At 39.0% G+C, this 14,569-nt stretch overlaps 1 protein-coding gene across 7 annotated transcripts in view; it reads left to right on the top strand.

Moving 5' to 3' along the window:
• Tgfbr1 (transforming growth factor beta receptor 1) overlaps positions 1 to 14,569 on the top strand; it is a 128,591-nt gene that overhangs the window by 32,978 nt on the left and 81,044 nt on the right. For all 7 annotated transcript variants that reach the window (XR_015440001.1, XR_015440000.1, XR_001182368.3 and 4 more), the window contains exon 4: positions 9,003 to 9,233. Coding sequence is in view for 3 of the 7 variants with exons in the window: in XM_013065716.3 (XP_012921170.1) it covers positions 9,003 to 9,233 (231 nt within the window). In the remaining 4 variants the exon portion in view is untranslated. The remainder of the gene's footprint in view (positions 1 to 9,002; positions 9,234 to 14,569) is intronic.

The following is a 14,569-nucleotide window of genomic DNA, read 5'->3' as shown; positions in this document are numbered from 1 at the left end:
ATCATTGATTGGCTCTATGACCTTGGTTAAACCATATTTCCTCTTTGGATTTGTTTTCTATTAGAAATATGGAATAGATATATTGATAAAAATAAAAGTGCTGTGTTAGGACTTTTAAATGTGATTTAATATCATTTGAAAAGTATACATCAGCTTCAGATAAAGGCTAAATTCATGGATAAAGTGAAGATTTGAAAACATTAGTAATCATAATCAAGTGATAATAAAGAACTATTAATGCAGAAGTTGTGACTGAGGAGGAATATAGCTCAGAAGTAAGGTGAGGGAAACTGATTCCATAACCTGAAACCTTCTGTGGAATTTGGCCATGTATAGTCAAGAAGGGAGTACTTTCCCTGTCTGCTGGAATACATCAGTCTTGTCCAAGAGCCCAGCATAGGGACTCCTGAGCCTAGTGTGAGAGGGAGTCAGTCAGTCAAAGGTTGGACTGTGTTGGAACAGCCAAAGAACTGGGATTATGAAGATCTTTGGGAAGGAGTGGTAGACAAGAGGGTATCTTATATTTTAAGGCTTGCCATTGATTGAGTTCAAATGGTTCCCAAAGAAAATTTTATCTGGGGAGTCTCACGGAAGATGCTGAATCAGCCCACTGCAGACAGGCAGGTCTGTGCACGCCCTACCGAGGTCCCGAGTCACGTGGAACACGCAGAATCAGCCCGCGCCCCAGCAAAAATCCACTGGACCCCCACCCCCACTCCTCTGTACAGCCACCTGGTTCCACACTACAAAGACACAGAGGACTCTGGACCACCAGACCACAGAACCGAGTCCCCCTGCTCCCGGCCCAGAGGTAGGGGATTCTGAGCTGTCGTCCCACTGTTCCTGGTCCAGAGGAAGGGGCTTCCCAGCCACCATCCCTCCCGCTGCTCCCAGCCCAGAGGATAGGGCTTTTGGGCCACCTTCTGTCCCGCTGCTCCTGGCCCAGAGGAAGGGCTTCCAGGCCACCATCCCTCCCACCGCTCCCGGCCCAGAGGTAGGGGCTGCTGAGCCGCCATCCCACTGTTCCTGGACCAGAGGAAGGGGCTTCCTGGACACCATCCATCCTGCTGCTCCCAGCCCACAGGAAAGGGCCTTTGGGCCACCATCCCTACTGCTGCTCCCGGCCCCTGTCCCACCTCTCCCAGCGCAGAGGAGGTAATCCGTGCAGGTGCCAACATCCCCCACCCCAGTTGAAATGAGAAAACACATAAATAAGTCTCAAAACCAGACTTCCAGATCACCTACAGCAACCCCAAAGGAAAATGAGATGGAACACTCTGATACTCAACCACCTGGACCCATTGAACTGGCAACAAAAGGGGATCTGGAAAAAATGAAATCAGAAATAATTTCTCAGATAACAGGAGAAATTGTGCCCCTAGTGCAAGACATGATTAATAAATCTAGAGAGGAGCTCAGGAACATGATGGAATCCCAACATAGGAAACAAATGGAATCCATAAAACAGATGCAAATAGATTTCCAGGAGATGAAAAACTCCACTGAAAGTCTACACAGCAGAATGAGCCAATGTGAGGACAGAATTTCAGATATAGAAGATAAGATTGCAATTAATGACCAGGAAAAGAAAAATTGCTTCAAAATTATAAGGGAACATGAGAAATCAATCCAGCAGCGGCTAGATGATGCAAAGAAGAATAACATAAGACTGATTGGACTCAATGAAGAAGCAGGAGAGAGTGCAGATGACAAAAAACATCTCTTCACAGAAATAATGGCAGAAAAGTTCCCAAGCAGGGGAAAAGAGCTTGACATACAGATAAGTGAGGCATATAGGACTCCAAATAGTCTTGATAAAAAAAAAAATCTACATATAGGCATATAATTGTTAAGATTCCAGAAACTCAACAGAAGAACAAAGTTCTACAAGCAGTTAGAGAAAAGAAACAAATCACATACAAAGGAAAGCCCATCAGAATCACAGCAGACTTCTCAACACAAACTATCAAGGCAAGAAGAGCTTGGAGTGACATATTCCAAGCCCTAAAAGAAAACAGCCTCCAACCCAGATTGATGTACCCTGCAAAACTATCTTTCAAAATGGATGGAGAAATAAGATAATTTCATGACAAGAGCACTTTAGGAACTTCGTGAATACCAAACCAGCACTCCAAAGAATTTTACACAATATCCTAGGAACAGACATTGAGGATCACAACCCCAGGAAGCAAAGCAGAATGAACCCATCTGGCATGACAAGAAATTAAATGTAAAGTGGGGAAACCCAACAAAAAGAAAAAGTCATGGCAATGACAAGTCAATACGTTTCAGTTATAACCATCAATGTTAATGGTCTCAATTCAACAATCAAAAGAAATAGACTGGCAGAATGGGTCAAGAAGCAAAATCCAACAATATGCTGCATACAAGAAACACACTTAATTCAAAAGGAAACTCATAGACTGAAAGTTAAAGGGTGGAAAAAAATACTCCATGTGACAGGAACCCAAAGATAAAGCAGAAGTAGCTATCCTCTTTGCAGATCAAGTAGATTTCAAACCAACACTGATGAAGACAGACGAAGAAGGACACTACATCCTTGTAAAGGGAACAATCCAAGAGGAAGAGATGACAATCATAAATATCTATGCACCAAACACTAGTGTGCCCAACTATATAAAACAAATATGAAGGGACATGAAAAGTCATATATGCACTAATACAATTGTAGTGGGGGACCTCAACACCCCACTGTCACAAATAGATAGATCAACTAGACAAAAAATAAGTAATGAAATACTAGAACTCAATCGAACTCTTGAACAAATGAACTTAACAGTTGTTTACAGAGTCTTCCACCCCACAAAATCAGAATACACATTCTTCTCAGCTGCACATGGGTCATTCTCCAAAATTGACCACATACTCACACACAGAACATGTTTAAGTAACTGCAAAGGAACTGAAGTTATCCCCTGTATATTATCAGACCATAGTGTGTTGAAATTGGAGATCCATAGTAAAAGAAACTCAAAAAATTTCATAAACACATGGAAATTGAACAACACACTTCTGAATAACCAATGGGTCACAAAGGAAATTAAAGAAGAAATCAGACAGTTCCTTCAATTAAATGACAATGCCAATACAGCATATCAGAATCTATGGGACACAATGAAAGCAGTCTTACGAGGGAAATTCATAGCAGTGAATATGCATATTAGGAAAACAGAACGAGCCCAATTAAACAACCTGATGCTGAACCTCAAGCTTCTAGAAAAAGAAGAACAGGACAACCCCAAAGCTCATACAAGAGAGGAAATTATAAAGATCAGAGGAGAAATCAATGCAATGGAGACTAAGAGAATACAAAAAATCAATGAAGCCAAGAGTTGGTTCTTCAAAAGAATCAACAAAATTGACAAACCTTTAGCCAACCTTGCCAGAAAAAGGAAAGAAAAGGCCCAAATCCATGCAGTTAGGAATGAAAAGGGTGAAATTACAACAGACCCAGCAGAAATCCAGAGGATCATCAATACCTACTTCCAGAACCTATACGCCAATAAGATGGACAACACAGAAGAAATGGACAGATTCCTAGATATATATGAATTACCAAAGTTGAACAAAGAAGACCTAAAAATTCTAAACAACCCAATATCAACCAATGAAATTGAAAGTGTAATTAAAAACTTATCAACTAAGAAAAGCCTGGGCCCTGATGGCTTCACTGCTGAATTCTACAAGACATTTAGAGAGGAACTGCTGCCACTACTGTTTAAACTCTTCAATGAAATTGAAAGGTAAGCAATACTCCCAAATTCATTCCTGGAAGCAAGCATCACCTTGATCCCCAAAGCAGAAAGACCCAACTGAAAAGGAGAACTACAGGTCAATCTCACTAATGAACATAGATGCAAAAATCCTTAATAAGATAATGGCAAACAGAATGCAGAAGATCATCAAGAAGATCATACACCCTGATCAAGTGGGATTCATCCCAGGGATGCAGGGATGGTTCAACATATGCAAATCAATCAATGTAATACACTATATCAATAGAGCCAAGGACAAAAACTATATGATTATTTCCATAGATGCAGAAAAAACATTTGACAAAATCCAACATGCATTTATGATTAAAAACCCTACAAAAAATTGGAATAGATGGTCTCTACCTCAAACTGTTAGAAGCCGTCTATGAAAAGCCAACAGCCAATATCATACTAAATGGTCAAAAACTGAAATCCTTCACACTAAAACCAGGAACAAGACAAGAATGTCCACTATCACCACTCTTGCTCAATATAGTTCTGGAAACATTAGCCATGGCAATTAGACAAGAGAAAGAAATAAAAGGAATAAAGATAGGAAATGAAGAACTCAAATTGTCATTATTTGCAGATGACATGATACTCTATATAGAAGACCCCAAGAACTCCACCAAAAGTCTTCTAGACTTAATAACCAAATTCAGTCAAGTAGCTGGATACAAAGTCAACACACAAAAATCAATAGCTTTCCTCTACACCAATGACAGACTCACTGAGAGAGAAATAGGGCAAATAATTCCTTTCACAATAGCATCCAAAAAACTGAAATACCTAGGAATCAACCTAATGAAAGAAATCAAAGACCTCTTCTCTGAAAACTATGGCACTCTGAAAAGAGAGATTGAAGATGATATCAGAAAATGGACAGACATCCCCTGCTCCTGAGTAGGAAGGATTAATATAGTGAAAATGGCCGTATTTCCAAAACTGTTATATAGATTTAATGTAATTCCAATTGAGATCCCAGCAGCATACTTCATGGACCTTGAGAAAACAATCCAAAAATTCATTTGGAACAAGAAGAGACCCAGAATAACAAAAGCACTTCTAGGTAACAGAGATATGGCAGGGGGTATCACAATCCCCAACCTGCAACTCTACTACAAAGCTACTGTGATAAAAACAGCATGGTACTGGCAAAGAAACAGACCTGAGGACCAGTGGAACAGATTAGAAGATGCAGAAACAACGCCAGACACACTCAGCCATCTCATCTTCAATAAAGGAGCCAAACACCCTCACTGGAGGAAAGATAGCCTCTTTAATAAATGGTGCTGGAAAAATTGTGTTTCAACTTGCCAAAGAGTAAAACTAGACCTGTATCTCTCATCATGCACTAAACTAAAATCAAAATGGATTAAAGATCTAAATATTAAAATAGAAACTCTGAACCAGTTTGAACAGAGGTTAGGTAGAACCCTTGAAGACATTGGTGTAGGAAAAGATTTTATGAACAAAACCTCAGTTGCCCATGAACTAGCACAAACTATCAACAAGTGGGATCTCTTCTTATTAAAAGGCTTCTGCACAGCAAGAGAAACCACCAGCAGTGTGAAGAGACAACCCACAATGTGGGAAAAAGTCTTCACCTGCTCTTCCTCAGACAAAGGTCTACTATCTCGAATCTATAAAGAACTTAAAAAGATCAGACCTCCCAAATTTAAAGACCCAATCCGAAAATGGGCATCTGAAATGAGCAGACATGTCTCAGAGAAGGAAGTAGAAATAGCAAATAAAAACATGAAAAAATGTTCAAAGTCACTGGTCATTCGAGAGATGCAAATGAAAACAACTCTGAGATTCCACTTCACTCAAGAAAGAATGGCTGCTATCATGAAATCCACCAATAACAAATGCTGGCAGGGCTGTGGGGGAAGAGGAACCCTGCTCCACTGCTGGTGGGAGTGTAGACTGGTGCAACCACTGTGGAAATCAGTATGGAGAAACCTCAAAGAACTAGGACTGGAAGTCCCATTTGACCCCGCTGTTCCACTGCTGGGGATCTTCCCCAAAGAATTAAAAGAATCATACCACAGTGATATATGTGTGCCCATGTTCATAGCAGCACAGTTTGTAATAGCTAAAACTTGGAAACAGCCCAAATGCCCATCAACTGGAGACTGGATAAAGAAAATGTGATTTTTTAATAAAATGGAATACTACTAGCCATAAAAAATGAGAAATTAGAGACATTTATAGCTAAGTGGATGCACATTGAGGCGATACTCTTAAGTGAAATAAATAGGACACACATGTATAAATACCGAATAGTTTCTCTAATGTGAGAAGCTGAAAGGGTCAATAAGGACTAAATATATAATAGGTAATGTGAAATAGGAAGAAAAGGGGCAAAGGGGAAGGAAGTGGGAGGGCTAGGGGAAAGAATAGAAGGGAATGGGATTATTATGAGAAAATGGAAAATAGGAACAAAATCTTTGTAAATAGGGAGGAATGGAGGGGTTGAAGAGAGTGCTGGGCAAGGGTGAAAAATAAGAACCAAGAGAGACTATGTAAAGGTGCAAATCTCCAATGATGAGTGTCATTATATTGTATACCTAAAATGTAGCAATGATTAGAATGAATATTCGATAATGCAAAATAGGAAGAAAAGGTCCAAAGGGGTAGGGGTAGTAGGAGGGGCAGGGGAAAGTAAAGAAGGGAAAGGAAAAATGATGAGAAATGGAAAAAATGGAAATAAAGTCTTTGTAAATAGGGAAGGGTGGAGCGTGGTGAAGGGAGGGCTAGGAATGGGGAAAAAATGAGAACCAAGATGCATTACGTAAAGGTACAATTCCCAATGAGAAATGTAATTGTATTGTATACCTACAATGTACCAATAAAAGAATTTAATTAAAAAAAAATTTATCTGGCCCCAAACTGGTAAGTAAGGGCCAAAGTCACAGAAAATTAGAATGGTTGCAGATCATTTGAAATTAATCCCTTGACATATTCTCTTATTGCCAAAGTTACACTTAGGGAAATCTAAGGAGCTCATGCCCATAAGCCTGCCTAAACAATTAAAAGACACTGGGGAATAGGGCCGGGATTTAGCTCAGTGGTTCCGCCACCTGCCTTGCAAGCACAAAGACCTGAGTTTGATCCCTGGTACCAAAATCAAAAAACAGACAAAAAGACACTGGGGTATAGCTGGTAGTTCAGTTCTGAATAAGTACATTTGTTTATCTTTTAAAATGTGGACATGAAATAAAATATGGTATTTCTTTTTTCCATTTTTAGCTCTATTAAGAACTACAGCTCTCTATTGTTTGAAAGCTTCTTTCTTACCTCATATGTTACCTTGCAAAAACTTGTCTGCATTGTTTGCTAGCTCTGTGGTTTTAGCTAGTTAGCTGATATCGCATGCTTAAATTACTTCATCTTTAAAATGAAAGTGATGAACCCTACTCTGTGCACGTCATTGGATTGTTGTATTCAAGTGAGACAAGATGTTTGTATGAAAACACTTGGTAAATTGAGAGTTATAGCCAAATGACAGGTGTTACTCTTACTCATAACATTTGGAAGAAAACTGACATACAGCACCAGTTTGCTGCATTATACCAAAAACTGTTTAATTTAAGGCCTCCTTTCCCTGTTTTAGTTCATTGTATGCTGAATTCTCTCTGAACTTAGCTAGGCAAAAGCCATCTTCCGTTGAGTAATAGCAGAAAAGGCCATCTGTTTCCCTTATGGTCATTATAAAGCCTTAATGTCACCTTGTGCATAGGGCTCCTGCCTATCAATAAGTAAAATGTTATTTGTAATTCCCTTTTTAGTTCTTTCACTCATTAAGGAAAAGGTAAAACTGAGCATTTCCTGTTTTGAATTCACATGTTCATTACCATGATCGTATTTGAGGAAATGCCTTATTTTTACTTCTCATAGTCTACTTTTAACTTGGGAACTACAGGGACATTAGTGAAGAGATGGGTTGTAGTACCTCTAACCTTGAAAATAACAATTGCTGTTGCTCTCATTTTAATCACAGGTTGTGATGTGCCCATATTAAATCTGTTAATTAGATTGTAAAGTATGTGCCAGGTTTTTTAAAGAGTGAAGACAGGCCAGTGTTCATTATGTCTTGTGCATGTTTATGATCCCTTGTACTGTATGCATGTTGTTTAGGTCTTATTTATATTGTTCACTGCATGTGAAGCTTTTGGGATCCTGTTTCACTATTGAAGTTTCCTCCCAAGCTGTTTTAAAGGTACAAAAGAGTAAAACAGAATCGAGATCTAAATTAGTCTCAATTTGGTTTTTAATTTTGATTCCACATCTAGCATTCATTGGTAAGGGGAAGACAAAAACTTCCTTGTCTTCTTAGCCTGTCTTAAATTTACTATTTACATAAGTTCTAAACCTGTCATGTGTCTATGATTGCTTTTTTTTTATTACCTGCCTTTGTAATTTCTATATTAGATTTCAGAAATTGGCTCTTCAGTATACTTTTAAATACATGGTATGGCTCTATGTAAGACTTCAAGAAAAGTTTATAAATTAGTATCTACTAATTGTACAACAAAACAGCTCTTTGATTTGAATAAGAATTTCTTCCAAATCTATTTTTATCTAGCAGTCGCCTTATACATAAAAATGATTGTTTATAGTCAGACTGCTGACTGCTTTTGCAAGAGGTAGGGAGAGTAAGTAAGGGAAAGAAAGGAGTCATGTAAGAAACTCAAAGATTAATAAAGAAGAGCTGATCACTTAAAAGACTTTATTTGTATTTACAAGTATTTCACATCAGAGAACTAAAGAGATAATTTAATTTACTGCCATTAGGTTAATTTGATTTAGTAAACCTTTGGCACATGTGCTACAGTGGACTATTTGTATCATTAAAAGCTCTAGAAGGTTCAACATCACTGGTATAATATATAAATGATATAAATTTATGTTTACATTGATTTTATAAGTAGTAGTATAGAACATGATGTACACTGGAATTTTGTTAATGCCAGTATAATTTTAAATGATTGTTCTTAGTGGATAGGGAATATGATTTTAAGTGATTGTCCCAATATCATCTCTTAAATGTTGTCGGTAGTTAATAAATCCTTTTAAACGAAGTAAGTATTGAGGTATTTAAAAATATGTAACTCCTCAATTATAAGTTCCTTAAAAGTAGAGCTTTATGAGTAATACTTGTCTGGGTCACTTTTTGGTGGAAATACATCGTTGATTGTGTTGAATACCATTTGTCTTTAGGTTTACCATTGCTTGTTCAGAGAACAATTGCAAGAACAATTGTGTTACAAGAAAGCATTGGCAAAGGTCGATTTGGAGAAGTTTGGCGAGGAAAGTGGCGAGGAGAAGAAGTTGCTGTTAAGATATTCTCCTCCAGAGAAGAACGTTCATGGTTCCGTGAGGCAGAGATTTATCAGACTGTAATGTTACGCCATGAAAACATCCTGGGATTTATAGCAGCAGACAATAAGGGTCAGTAACATTTGTTTGTTCTCATGTTGAGCATAACAAAGTCTAGTTAAGCCTTTTTACAGAGCAAGCTACTAAATATTGTCACATTTGGTAAGAAATAGATGTTTGTTATAGATATGAGATCTATTAAGAAACAAGAACTTCTTAAAGGTTTTAACTTAGGCTTCTAAATATCCAATAGGTATATGAAATGTAAGAGCTATAAAAGAAAACAATGTACTTTTGTTATTTTAGGTCTAGACAGTTAGTTGAGTATAGTCATAACATGTGAAAATGTTTATAAACTGGTTGCTTAGAATTTTGAGGTAGGGAGGGGCTCATATATTTGTTTCCTTTTCATCTCTTCCTGACCACTAGGCCATTTTAGTATAGACCAATGACCTTATTATGAAGAGAGTAAAAATAACTTCCGAGAACTTGTGTGTTCTGAGTTGCTATGGCTAAATAGATTAACCTTTAAAGTAAACTCAGTTGAACAAGAAATGATTTCTCCCTAACTACTTTGCCATCGGTAACAGTTTCCTGCCTGTTAGGACAGGTGCAAGGCCTAGGTCAGATCCGATGCTTAGGAAGAAGGGAAGCCGGGCTGAACATGGTAGCACATGCTCACTCGAGAGGCTTTAGGCAGGAGGATTGCTGCATGTTTGAGGCCAGCCTGGGCTATGTAGTGAATTCAAGGTGAGCCTGAACTACAAAGTGAGCCCCTGTCCAAACAAAGAAGAATCCACACTAATGGGAATGAGTGATGATTGCAAGTAGTAACCTTAGACTCTCCCTTACCTACTTTCTTGGCTTCAGTTAATAACTGTATGCCCATACAAAGACTCATTATGACTCTGACTGTCCTTATCCTGAATGAAGTGTATTTCACAGCTTTCCCATGGCCAGACCTGTAGTCATCTTTTTCCTTCCTTTCCCTTCCCATTTTCTTCAGTAGTATTTATCTCTTTAAATATGAAGTGGTTTTTTTTTTTTTTCTTTTGGCACTGGGGATCGAACTCGGGTCCTTGCACTTGTGCAGCAGGTGGCGAAACCACTGAGCTAACCCCCCGGCCCTGAAATATCAAGTGTTTAATCTCAGATGGTGGCTATGGGTAATTTTTATGATTTTCTTTCTTTTTCTTTTTCTTTTTTGGAGATAAGGGTATATGGTTCAGACTGGCCTTGAACTCAGAGTGAGTTCAGAGTGATCCTGCTGCCTCACCTTCCTGAGTGTTGGGATTACAGGCATTTGCCACCACACCCAGCTATGATTTTTCTTTTTGCTTCTCTATATTTTCAAATTTATTTACAACAAGCATATATTGGTTATTTTTTTAAACTTTAATTTGTGGAAAACCTCCAATTTATAGAAAAGTAGAGAACAGTATGGCAGTGTATTGACCCATCAACTAGCTATAATAATTGTTAACTCACTGCTGAACACTGATATCTGATCCTGCCTACTATGTCATTTATCAAATTATTTGAAGCCAAACCTTAGCAACCAAGCGGATGCTGTCATCTGGTGGTCATGACAGGAATTAGCTAACCCTACTAAATCTTCCCAACTCCTTTTTTGTCAGTGGTTAAGGTACTTTACTCGGAATCCAGCCCTTCCACTCCAATTCCTTTTTCTTTTAACTTCATCCTCCTGACTTAATTAATTCTACTTCTGACAGCCCTTTTAGTACATGGCCTCTTACATAACCTTCCTTCTGCCTCTGGTCAGTTATCTCAGAAAAATCTCCCTTTCCACCATCTGCCCACTTTAGTCTTTATTTCTTGTATGTGATCTTTCAAAATTCAGTCATGGTTAATAGGCATGCATATAAAGTAGTGATACCTATGTCTAGGAAAAAAGGTACAATTTTTGACAGATTCTATAATTTATGAAGAACAAATGAAGAACAAGTATCATTAATCTCTGTATTAGTCACTGTGCTGTTGCTCTGACAAAATACCTGACATAGGGGCTGGAGATTTAGCTCAGGGCCACCTTGCATGCCTTGCAATCACAAGGTTCTGAGTTCGATCCCTGGTACCAAAAAAAACCCCCAAAACAAAAAACCCTGACACCCACTTTTAAAGGAGGAGAGGTTTATTTTGGCTAATAGTTTCAGTCTATCATTGACTGGCTCCATGGCAGAAAGAGCAAGATGGAAGGGCATGGAGGAAAGCTACTCAATCCACAACAGCCAGAAAGAAAGAAGAGAGGAAGGAGAAGCCAGGAATAAGGATTCATTCTTTCGTGTCATACCCTCTGTGACCCACCTCTTTTGATAAGGCCCTGCCTCCTAAACAGCACATTCAGCTAGGAACTCATGAACTGATTAATCCACTGATGAATATAGTGACTCCATGATCCAGTTACTTTCCAAAAAGCCAACCTCTGAACACATGAGGTTTTGGGGGGATGTTTTAGATCTATATCATAACATTGCATCCCTGGGCCCCAAAAGATTTCACGTCCATCTAATTATGCAAAATGCATTTAGTCCATCTTAAGAGCCGCTGAAGATTTAACAGTTTCAGCATTGCTGAAAAGTCCAAGTCCAAAGTCTCTTCTGAAACTTAAGGCAAACTCATAGCTTTGAGGTTCTGTAAAAATCGAAAAGAAAGTTAAATACTTCTAATGTATAATGGCACAAGATAAAATTTCCATTCTTAAAGGGAAGAATAAAGGGAGAGAAAGGAAGTGGACCAGAACCCAGCAGGGTAAATATTAAATCCTGTAGCTCTATGTCTAGCACCTCAGGCAGGTTGTGCTGAGATGTGAGCTTCAGAGGGCTTGGACAACCCCAACCCTGCAGCCTTGCTGCATTGCTGCCCAGCTGGCCTCTCTCTTTTGCTGACTGCACTCACTGCCTGTGTTTTTCCTAAGCCGATGTTCCACATTCCCGGCACATCCAACTTCCTGGGGTTTCCACTGTATTTTTGGCTTCACTATCACAGTTTCACTAATCACCTTCTCAGGAGCTTTGAGGTCTGGATGGAAGATTCCATAACCCCACAACTCTTACATTCTGCATGCCTGAAAAATCACCACCATGTAGATGACACAAAGGTCTGCACTATCCTGCCCGCCATAGACAATGACTGCAGAGCCCTCTGAGTGCCTGGATTGCTGAACTTGGGGATGCACTTTCCTAAGTGATCTTAAGAGCAGGGTGCCCTGGCCTCTCTTCTCAAAGCAAAGTCTTTTAAATCCATCTGCCCTTTTACAGCCTTGAGCCTGCATAGATGGGGTCTGGCCATTTCCAGAGATGCCTTAAGGGATTTTTCCTATTGTCCCAAGGCAAATGCTTGGCTTCTTTCTAATGGCACTAATCTTTTCAGCAAACATGCTCTCATTGGCCCCAATTTTATAGGTGCTTTTTTCTGGCCAAGCCACGTTATTTTCACATCCCTTGGGCCTGCTTTTTGCCCCTGATTCGCATTGTAAATCTGGCTGAAAATAGCCAGCAGTACCCACACCACAGTCTGAATTTTGGGCTGTATTGAAGTTTCCTTGCCAGATTAATTAGTCTACCACCTTTAAGTTCAGCTTCATACAGGGTATTAGGGCATGGATAAAATGTTGGCAAATTCTTTGCCAGAGTGTAACACACATGGCCTCTAGTCCACTTCCCAATAGAATACTTATTCCTAATGAAAACTTGAGTTTGGCATTTATTGTCTACTTTCCAGTCAATGTTCTGGTCTTCTGAGCTCCAAACAGAATGGCCCATCAGGCTCTGGTTATGGCATTCTAGGACTTCTTTAGCCTGCATCTCCAGCCTTTCCAAACTCCTCCCACAAATCACTTCCAAAGGCTTCTGAATCATGTGGTCAGGCACAGTCATAGAAACAACCCCACTTCTTGTTACCAGTTTTCTGTGTGAGTCACTTTCCCTTTGCTGGAAGAAAATATTTGACACCCCCAACTTAATGGAGGAGAGGTTTATTTTGTCCCATAGTTTCAGAGGTTGTCTATGGTCAGCTGGTTCAAAGCAGAAGCAGCATGGTGGAAGGGCATGGCAGAGGAAAACTGGACAAGAATATACCTGTCCAGGTCATGGCCTTAGTGACCCACCTCTTCTGAACAGGCCTATGCTAGAGCTCATCAGTAGATTAATCCATTGATGAGTATAGTTCCCCCATGATCCAATCACCTTCTAAAAGCCCAGCCTCTGAACACATGAGACTTGGAGGACATTTTAGATCTAAACCATAACAGTCTCTTAAGTCCTTATGAAAGTACCAAAAGTTATTCTAATTAATTCCTTTTCTTGAGTAACAGCCTTCAAAATATACAAGTTATTTTATGTTTCCTTGAGGTTTTACTTTCTTTTGTTTTATCACTAGTAGGGAAGGAAACAGCGCATTCTAAATTCTCATGAGCCAAGAACACTTCACTATCTGCTTTAAAAAAATCTAGTACTATATTGTTTTTAAAGTCTTAAAGTAAAGTATTATTCTTGTATGAAAGAAGAAGCAGACCCAATTTTTTAGAAACTTGTTGAGGATGCATAATCAGTAATAGGCAGGCCCTGGATTACAGCTCAGGTCAGTATGACTCTAGTCCGTATCTTTTATTTAACTGTGCTGTCTCTTAATATTATAGTGTTTTCTTTATTATTTAATTAAAGTAGCATTTCAGCTACTTCTAGATTAAATATGCTTTTGTGGACCAATCTAGCCTAAGAGCCTAGCTAGCATATTTACTATTATTCATATGAGAAAACGCATTTCAAATTTATGTATCAGCTTACAGAGGGAACTTATAGAACCCATGTTTCCAGTTGTTTAGGTTCAAAATCACCTTGTATAAAACTGGGTTCAGTCCCAGATTTCTCAACCTTTTCCAGACAGTTTAGTTTTCATCACAGCTTACCTATGTGTCAAAGGTAATACTGTTTTTGTTTTTGTAAGCCAGCAACCTTGGAATCATAATCATTTTGCCTGGCATCTTTGTGAACTATATATACAGTCTGTCTCTAAATCTTGTCATTAGCTTGTCACTTCTCACTGAAGCTCATTTCAGTTTTGTCACGTACTATTTCACTCTCACTGTGGCCTTATTGGGCTCCCCCTGATTCTCATCTCTCTCCCTGTCCCCCCAACCCCCATGAAACAGCCACAGAGCACCTAATCTGATCTGGTTTAGGCCTTTGCATCCCACAGCTCAGCTACTGTCTGTGTAGGTTATTGTCTGTGGACTACTATTTGGTCTCTTAAATAGGGTTAATTATACTTGCCTTATCTCAAGAATAAGGACTTACTCTGAATATAAGTGGTATGTCTGTGAAAGTATATGATAAACAATATACAAGGAAATGTGAAGAAAACAAACTTCAGGTGACATGTTGCAGTTG

This window comes from Heterocephalus glaber, unplaced genomic scaffold (genome assembly GCF_053883595.1).
Source record: "Heterocephalus glaber isolate CG9 unplaced genomic scaffold, H.glaber_assembly_v1.0 deba00001481, whole genome shotgun sequence".
Classification (NCBI taxonomy): Eukaryota; Metazoa; Chordata; class Mammalia; order Rodentia; family Bathyergidae; genus Heterocephalus; species Heterocephalus glaber.
Note: the sequence above shows the minus strand (reverse complement) of the source record. Positions and strands in the feature narration are given on the sequence as shown.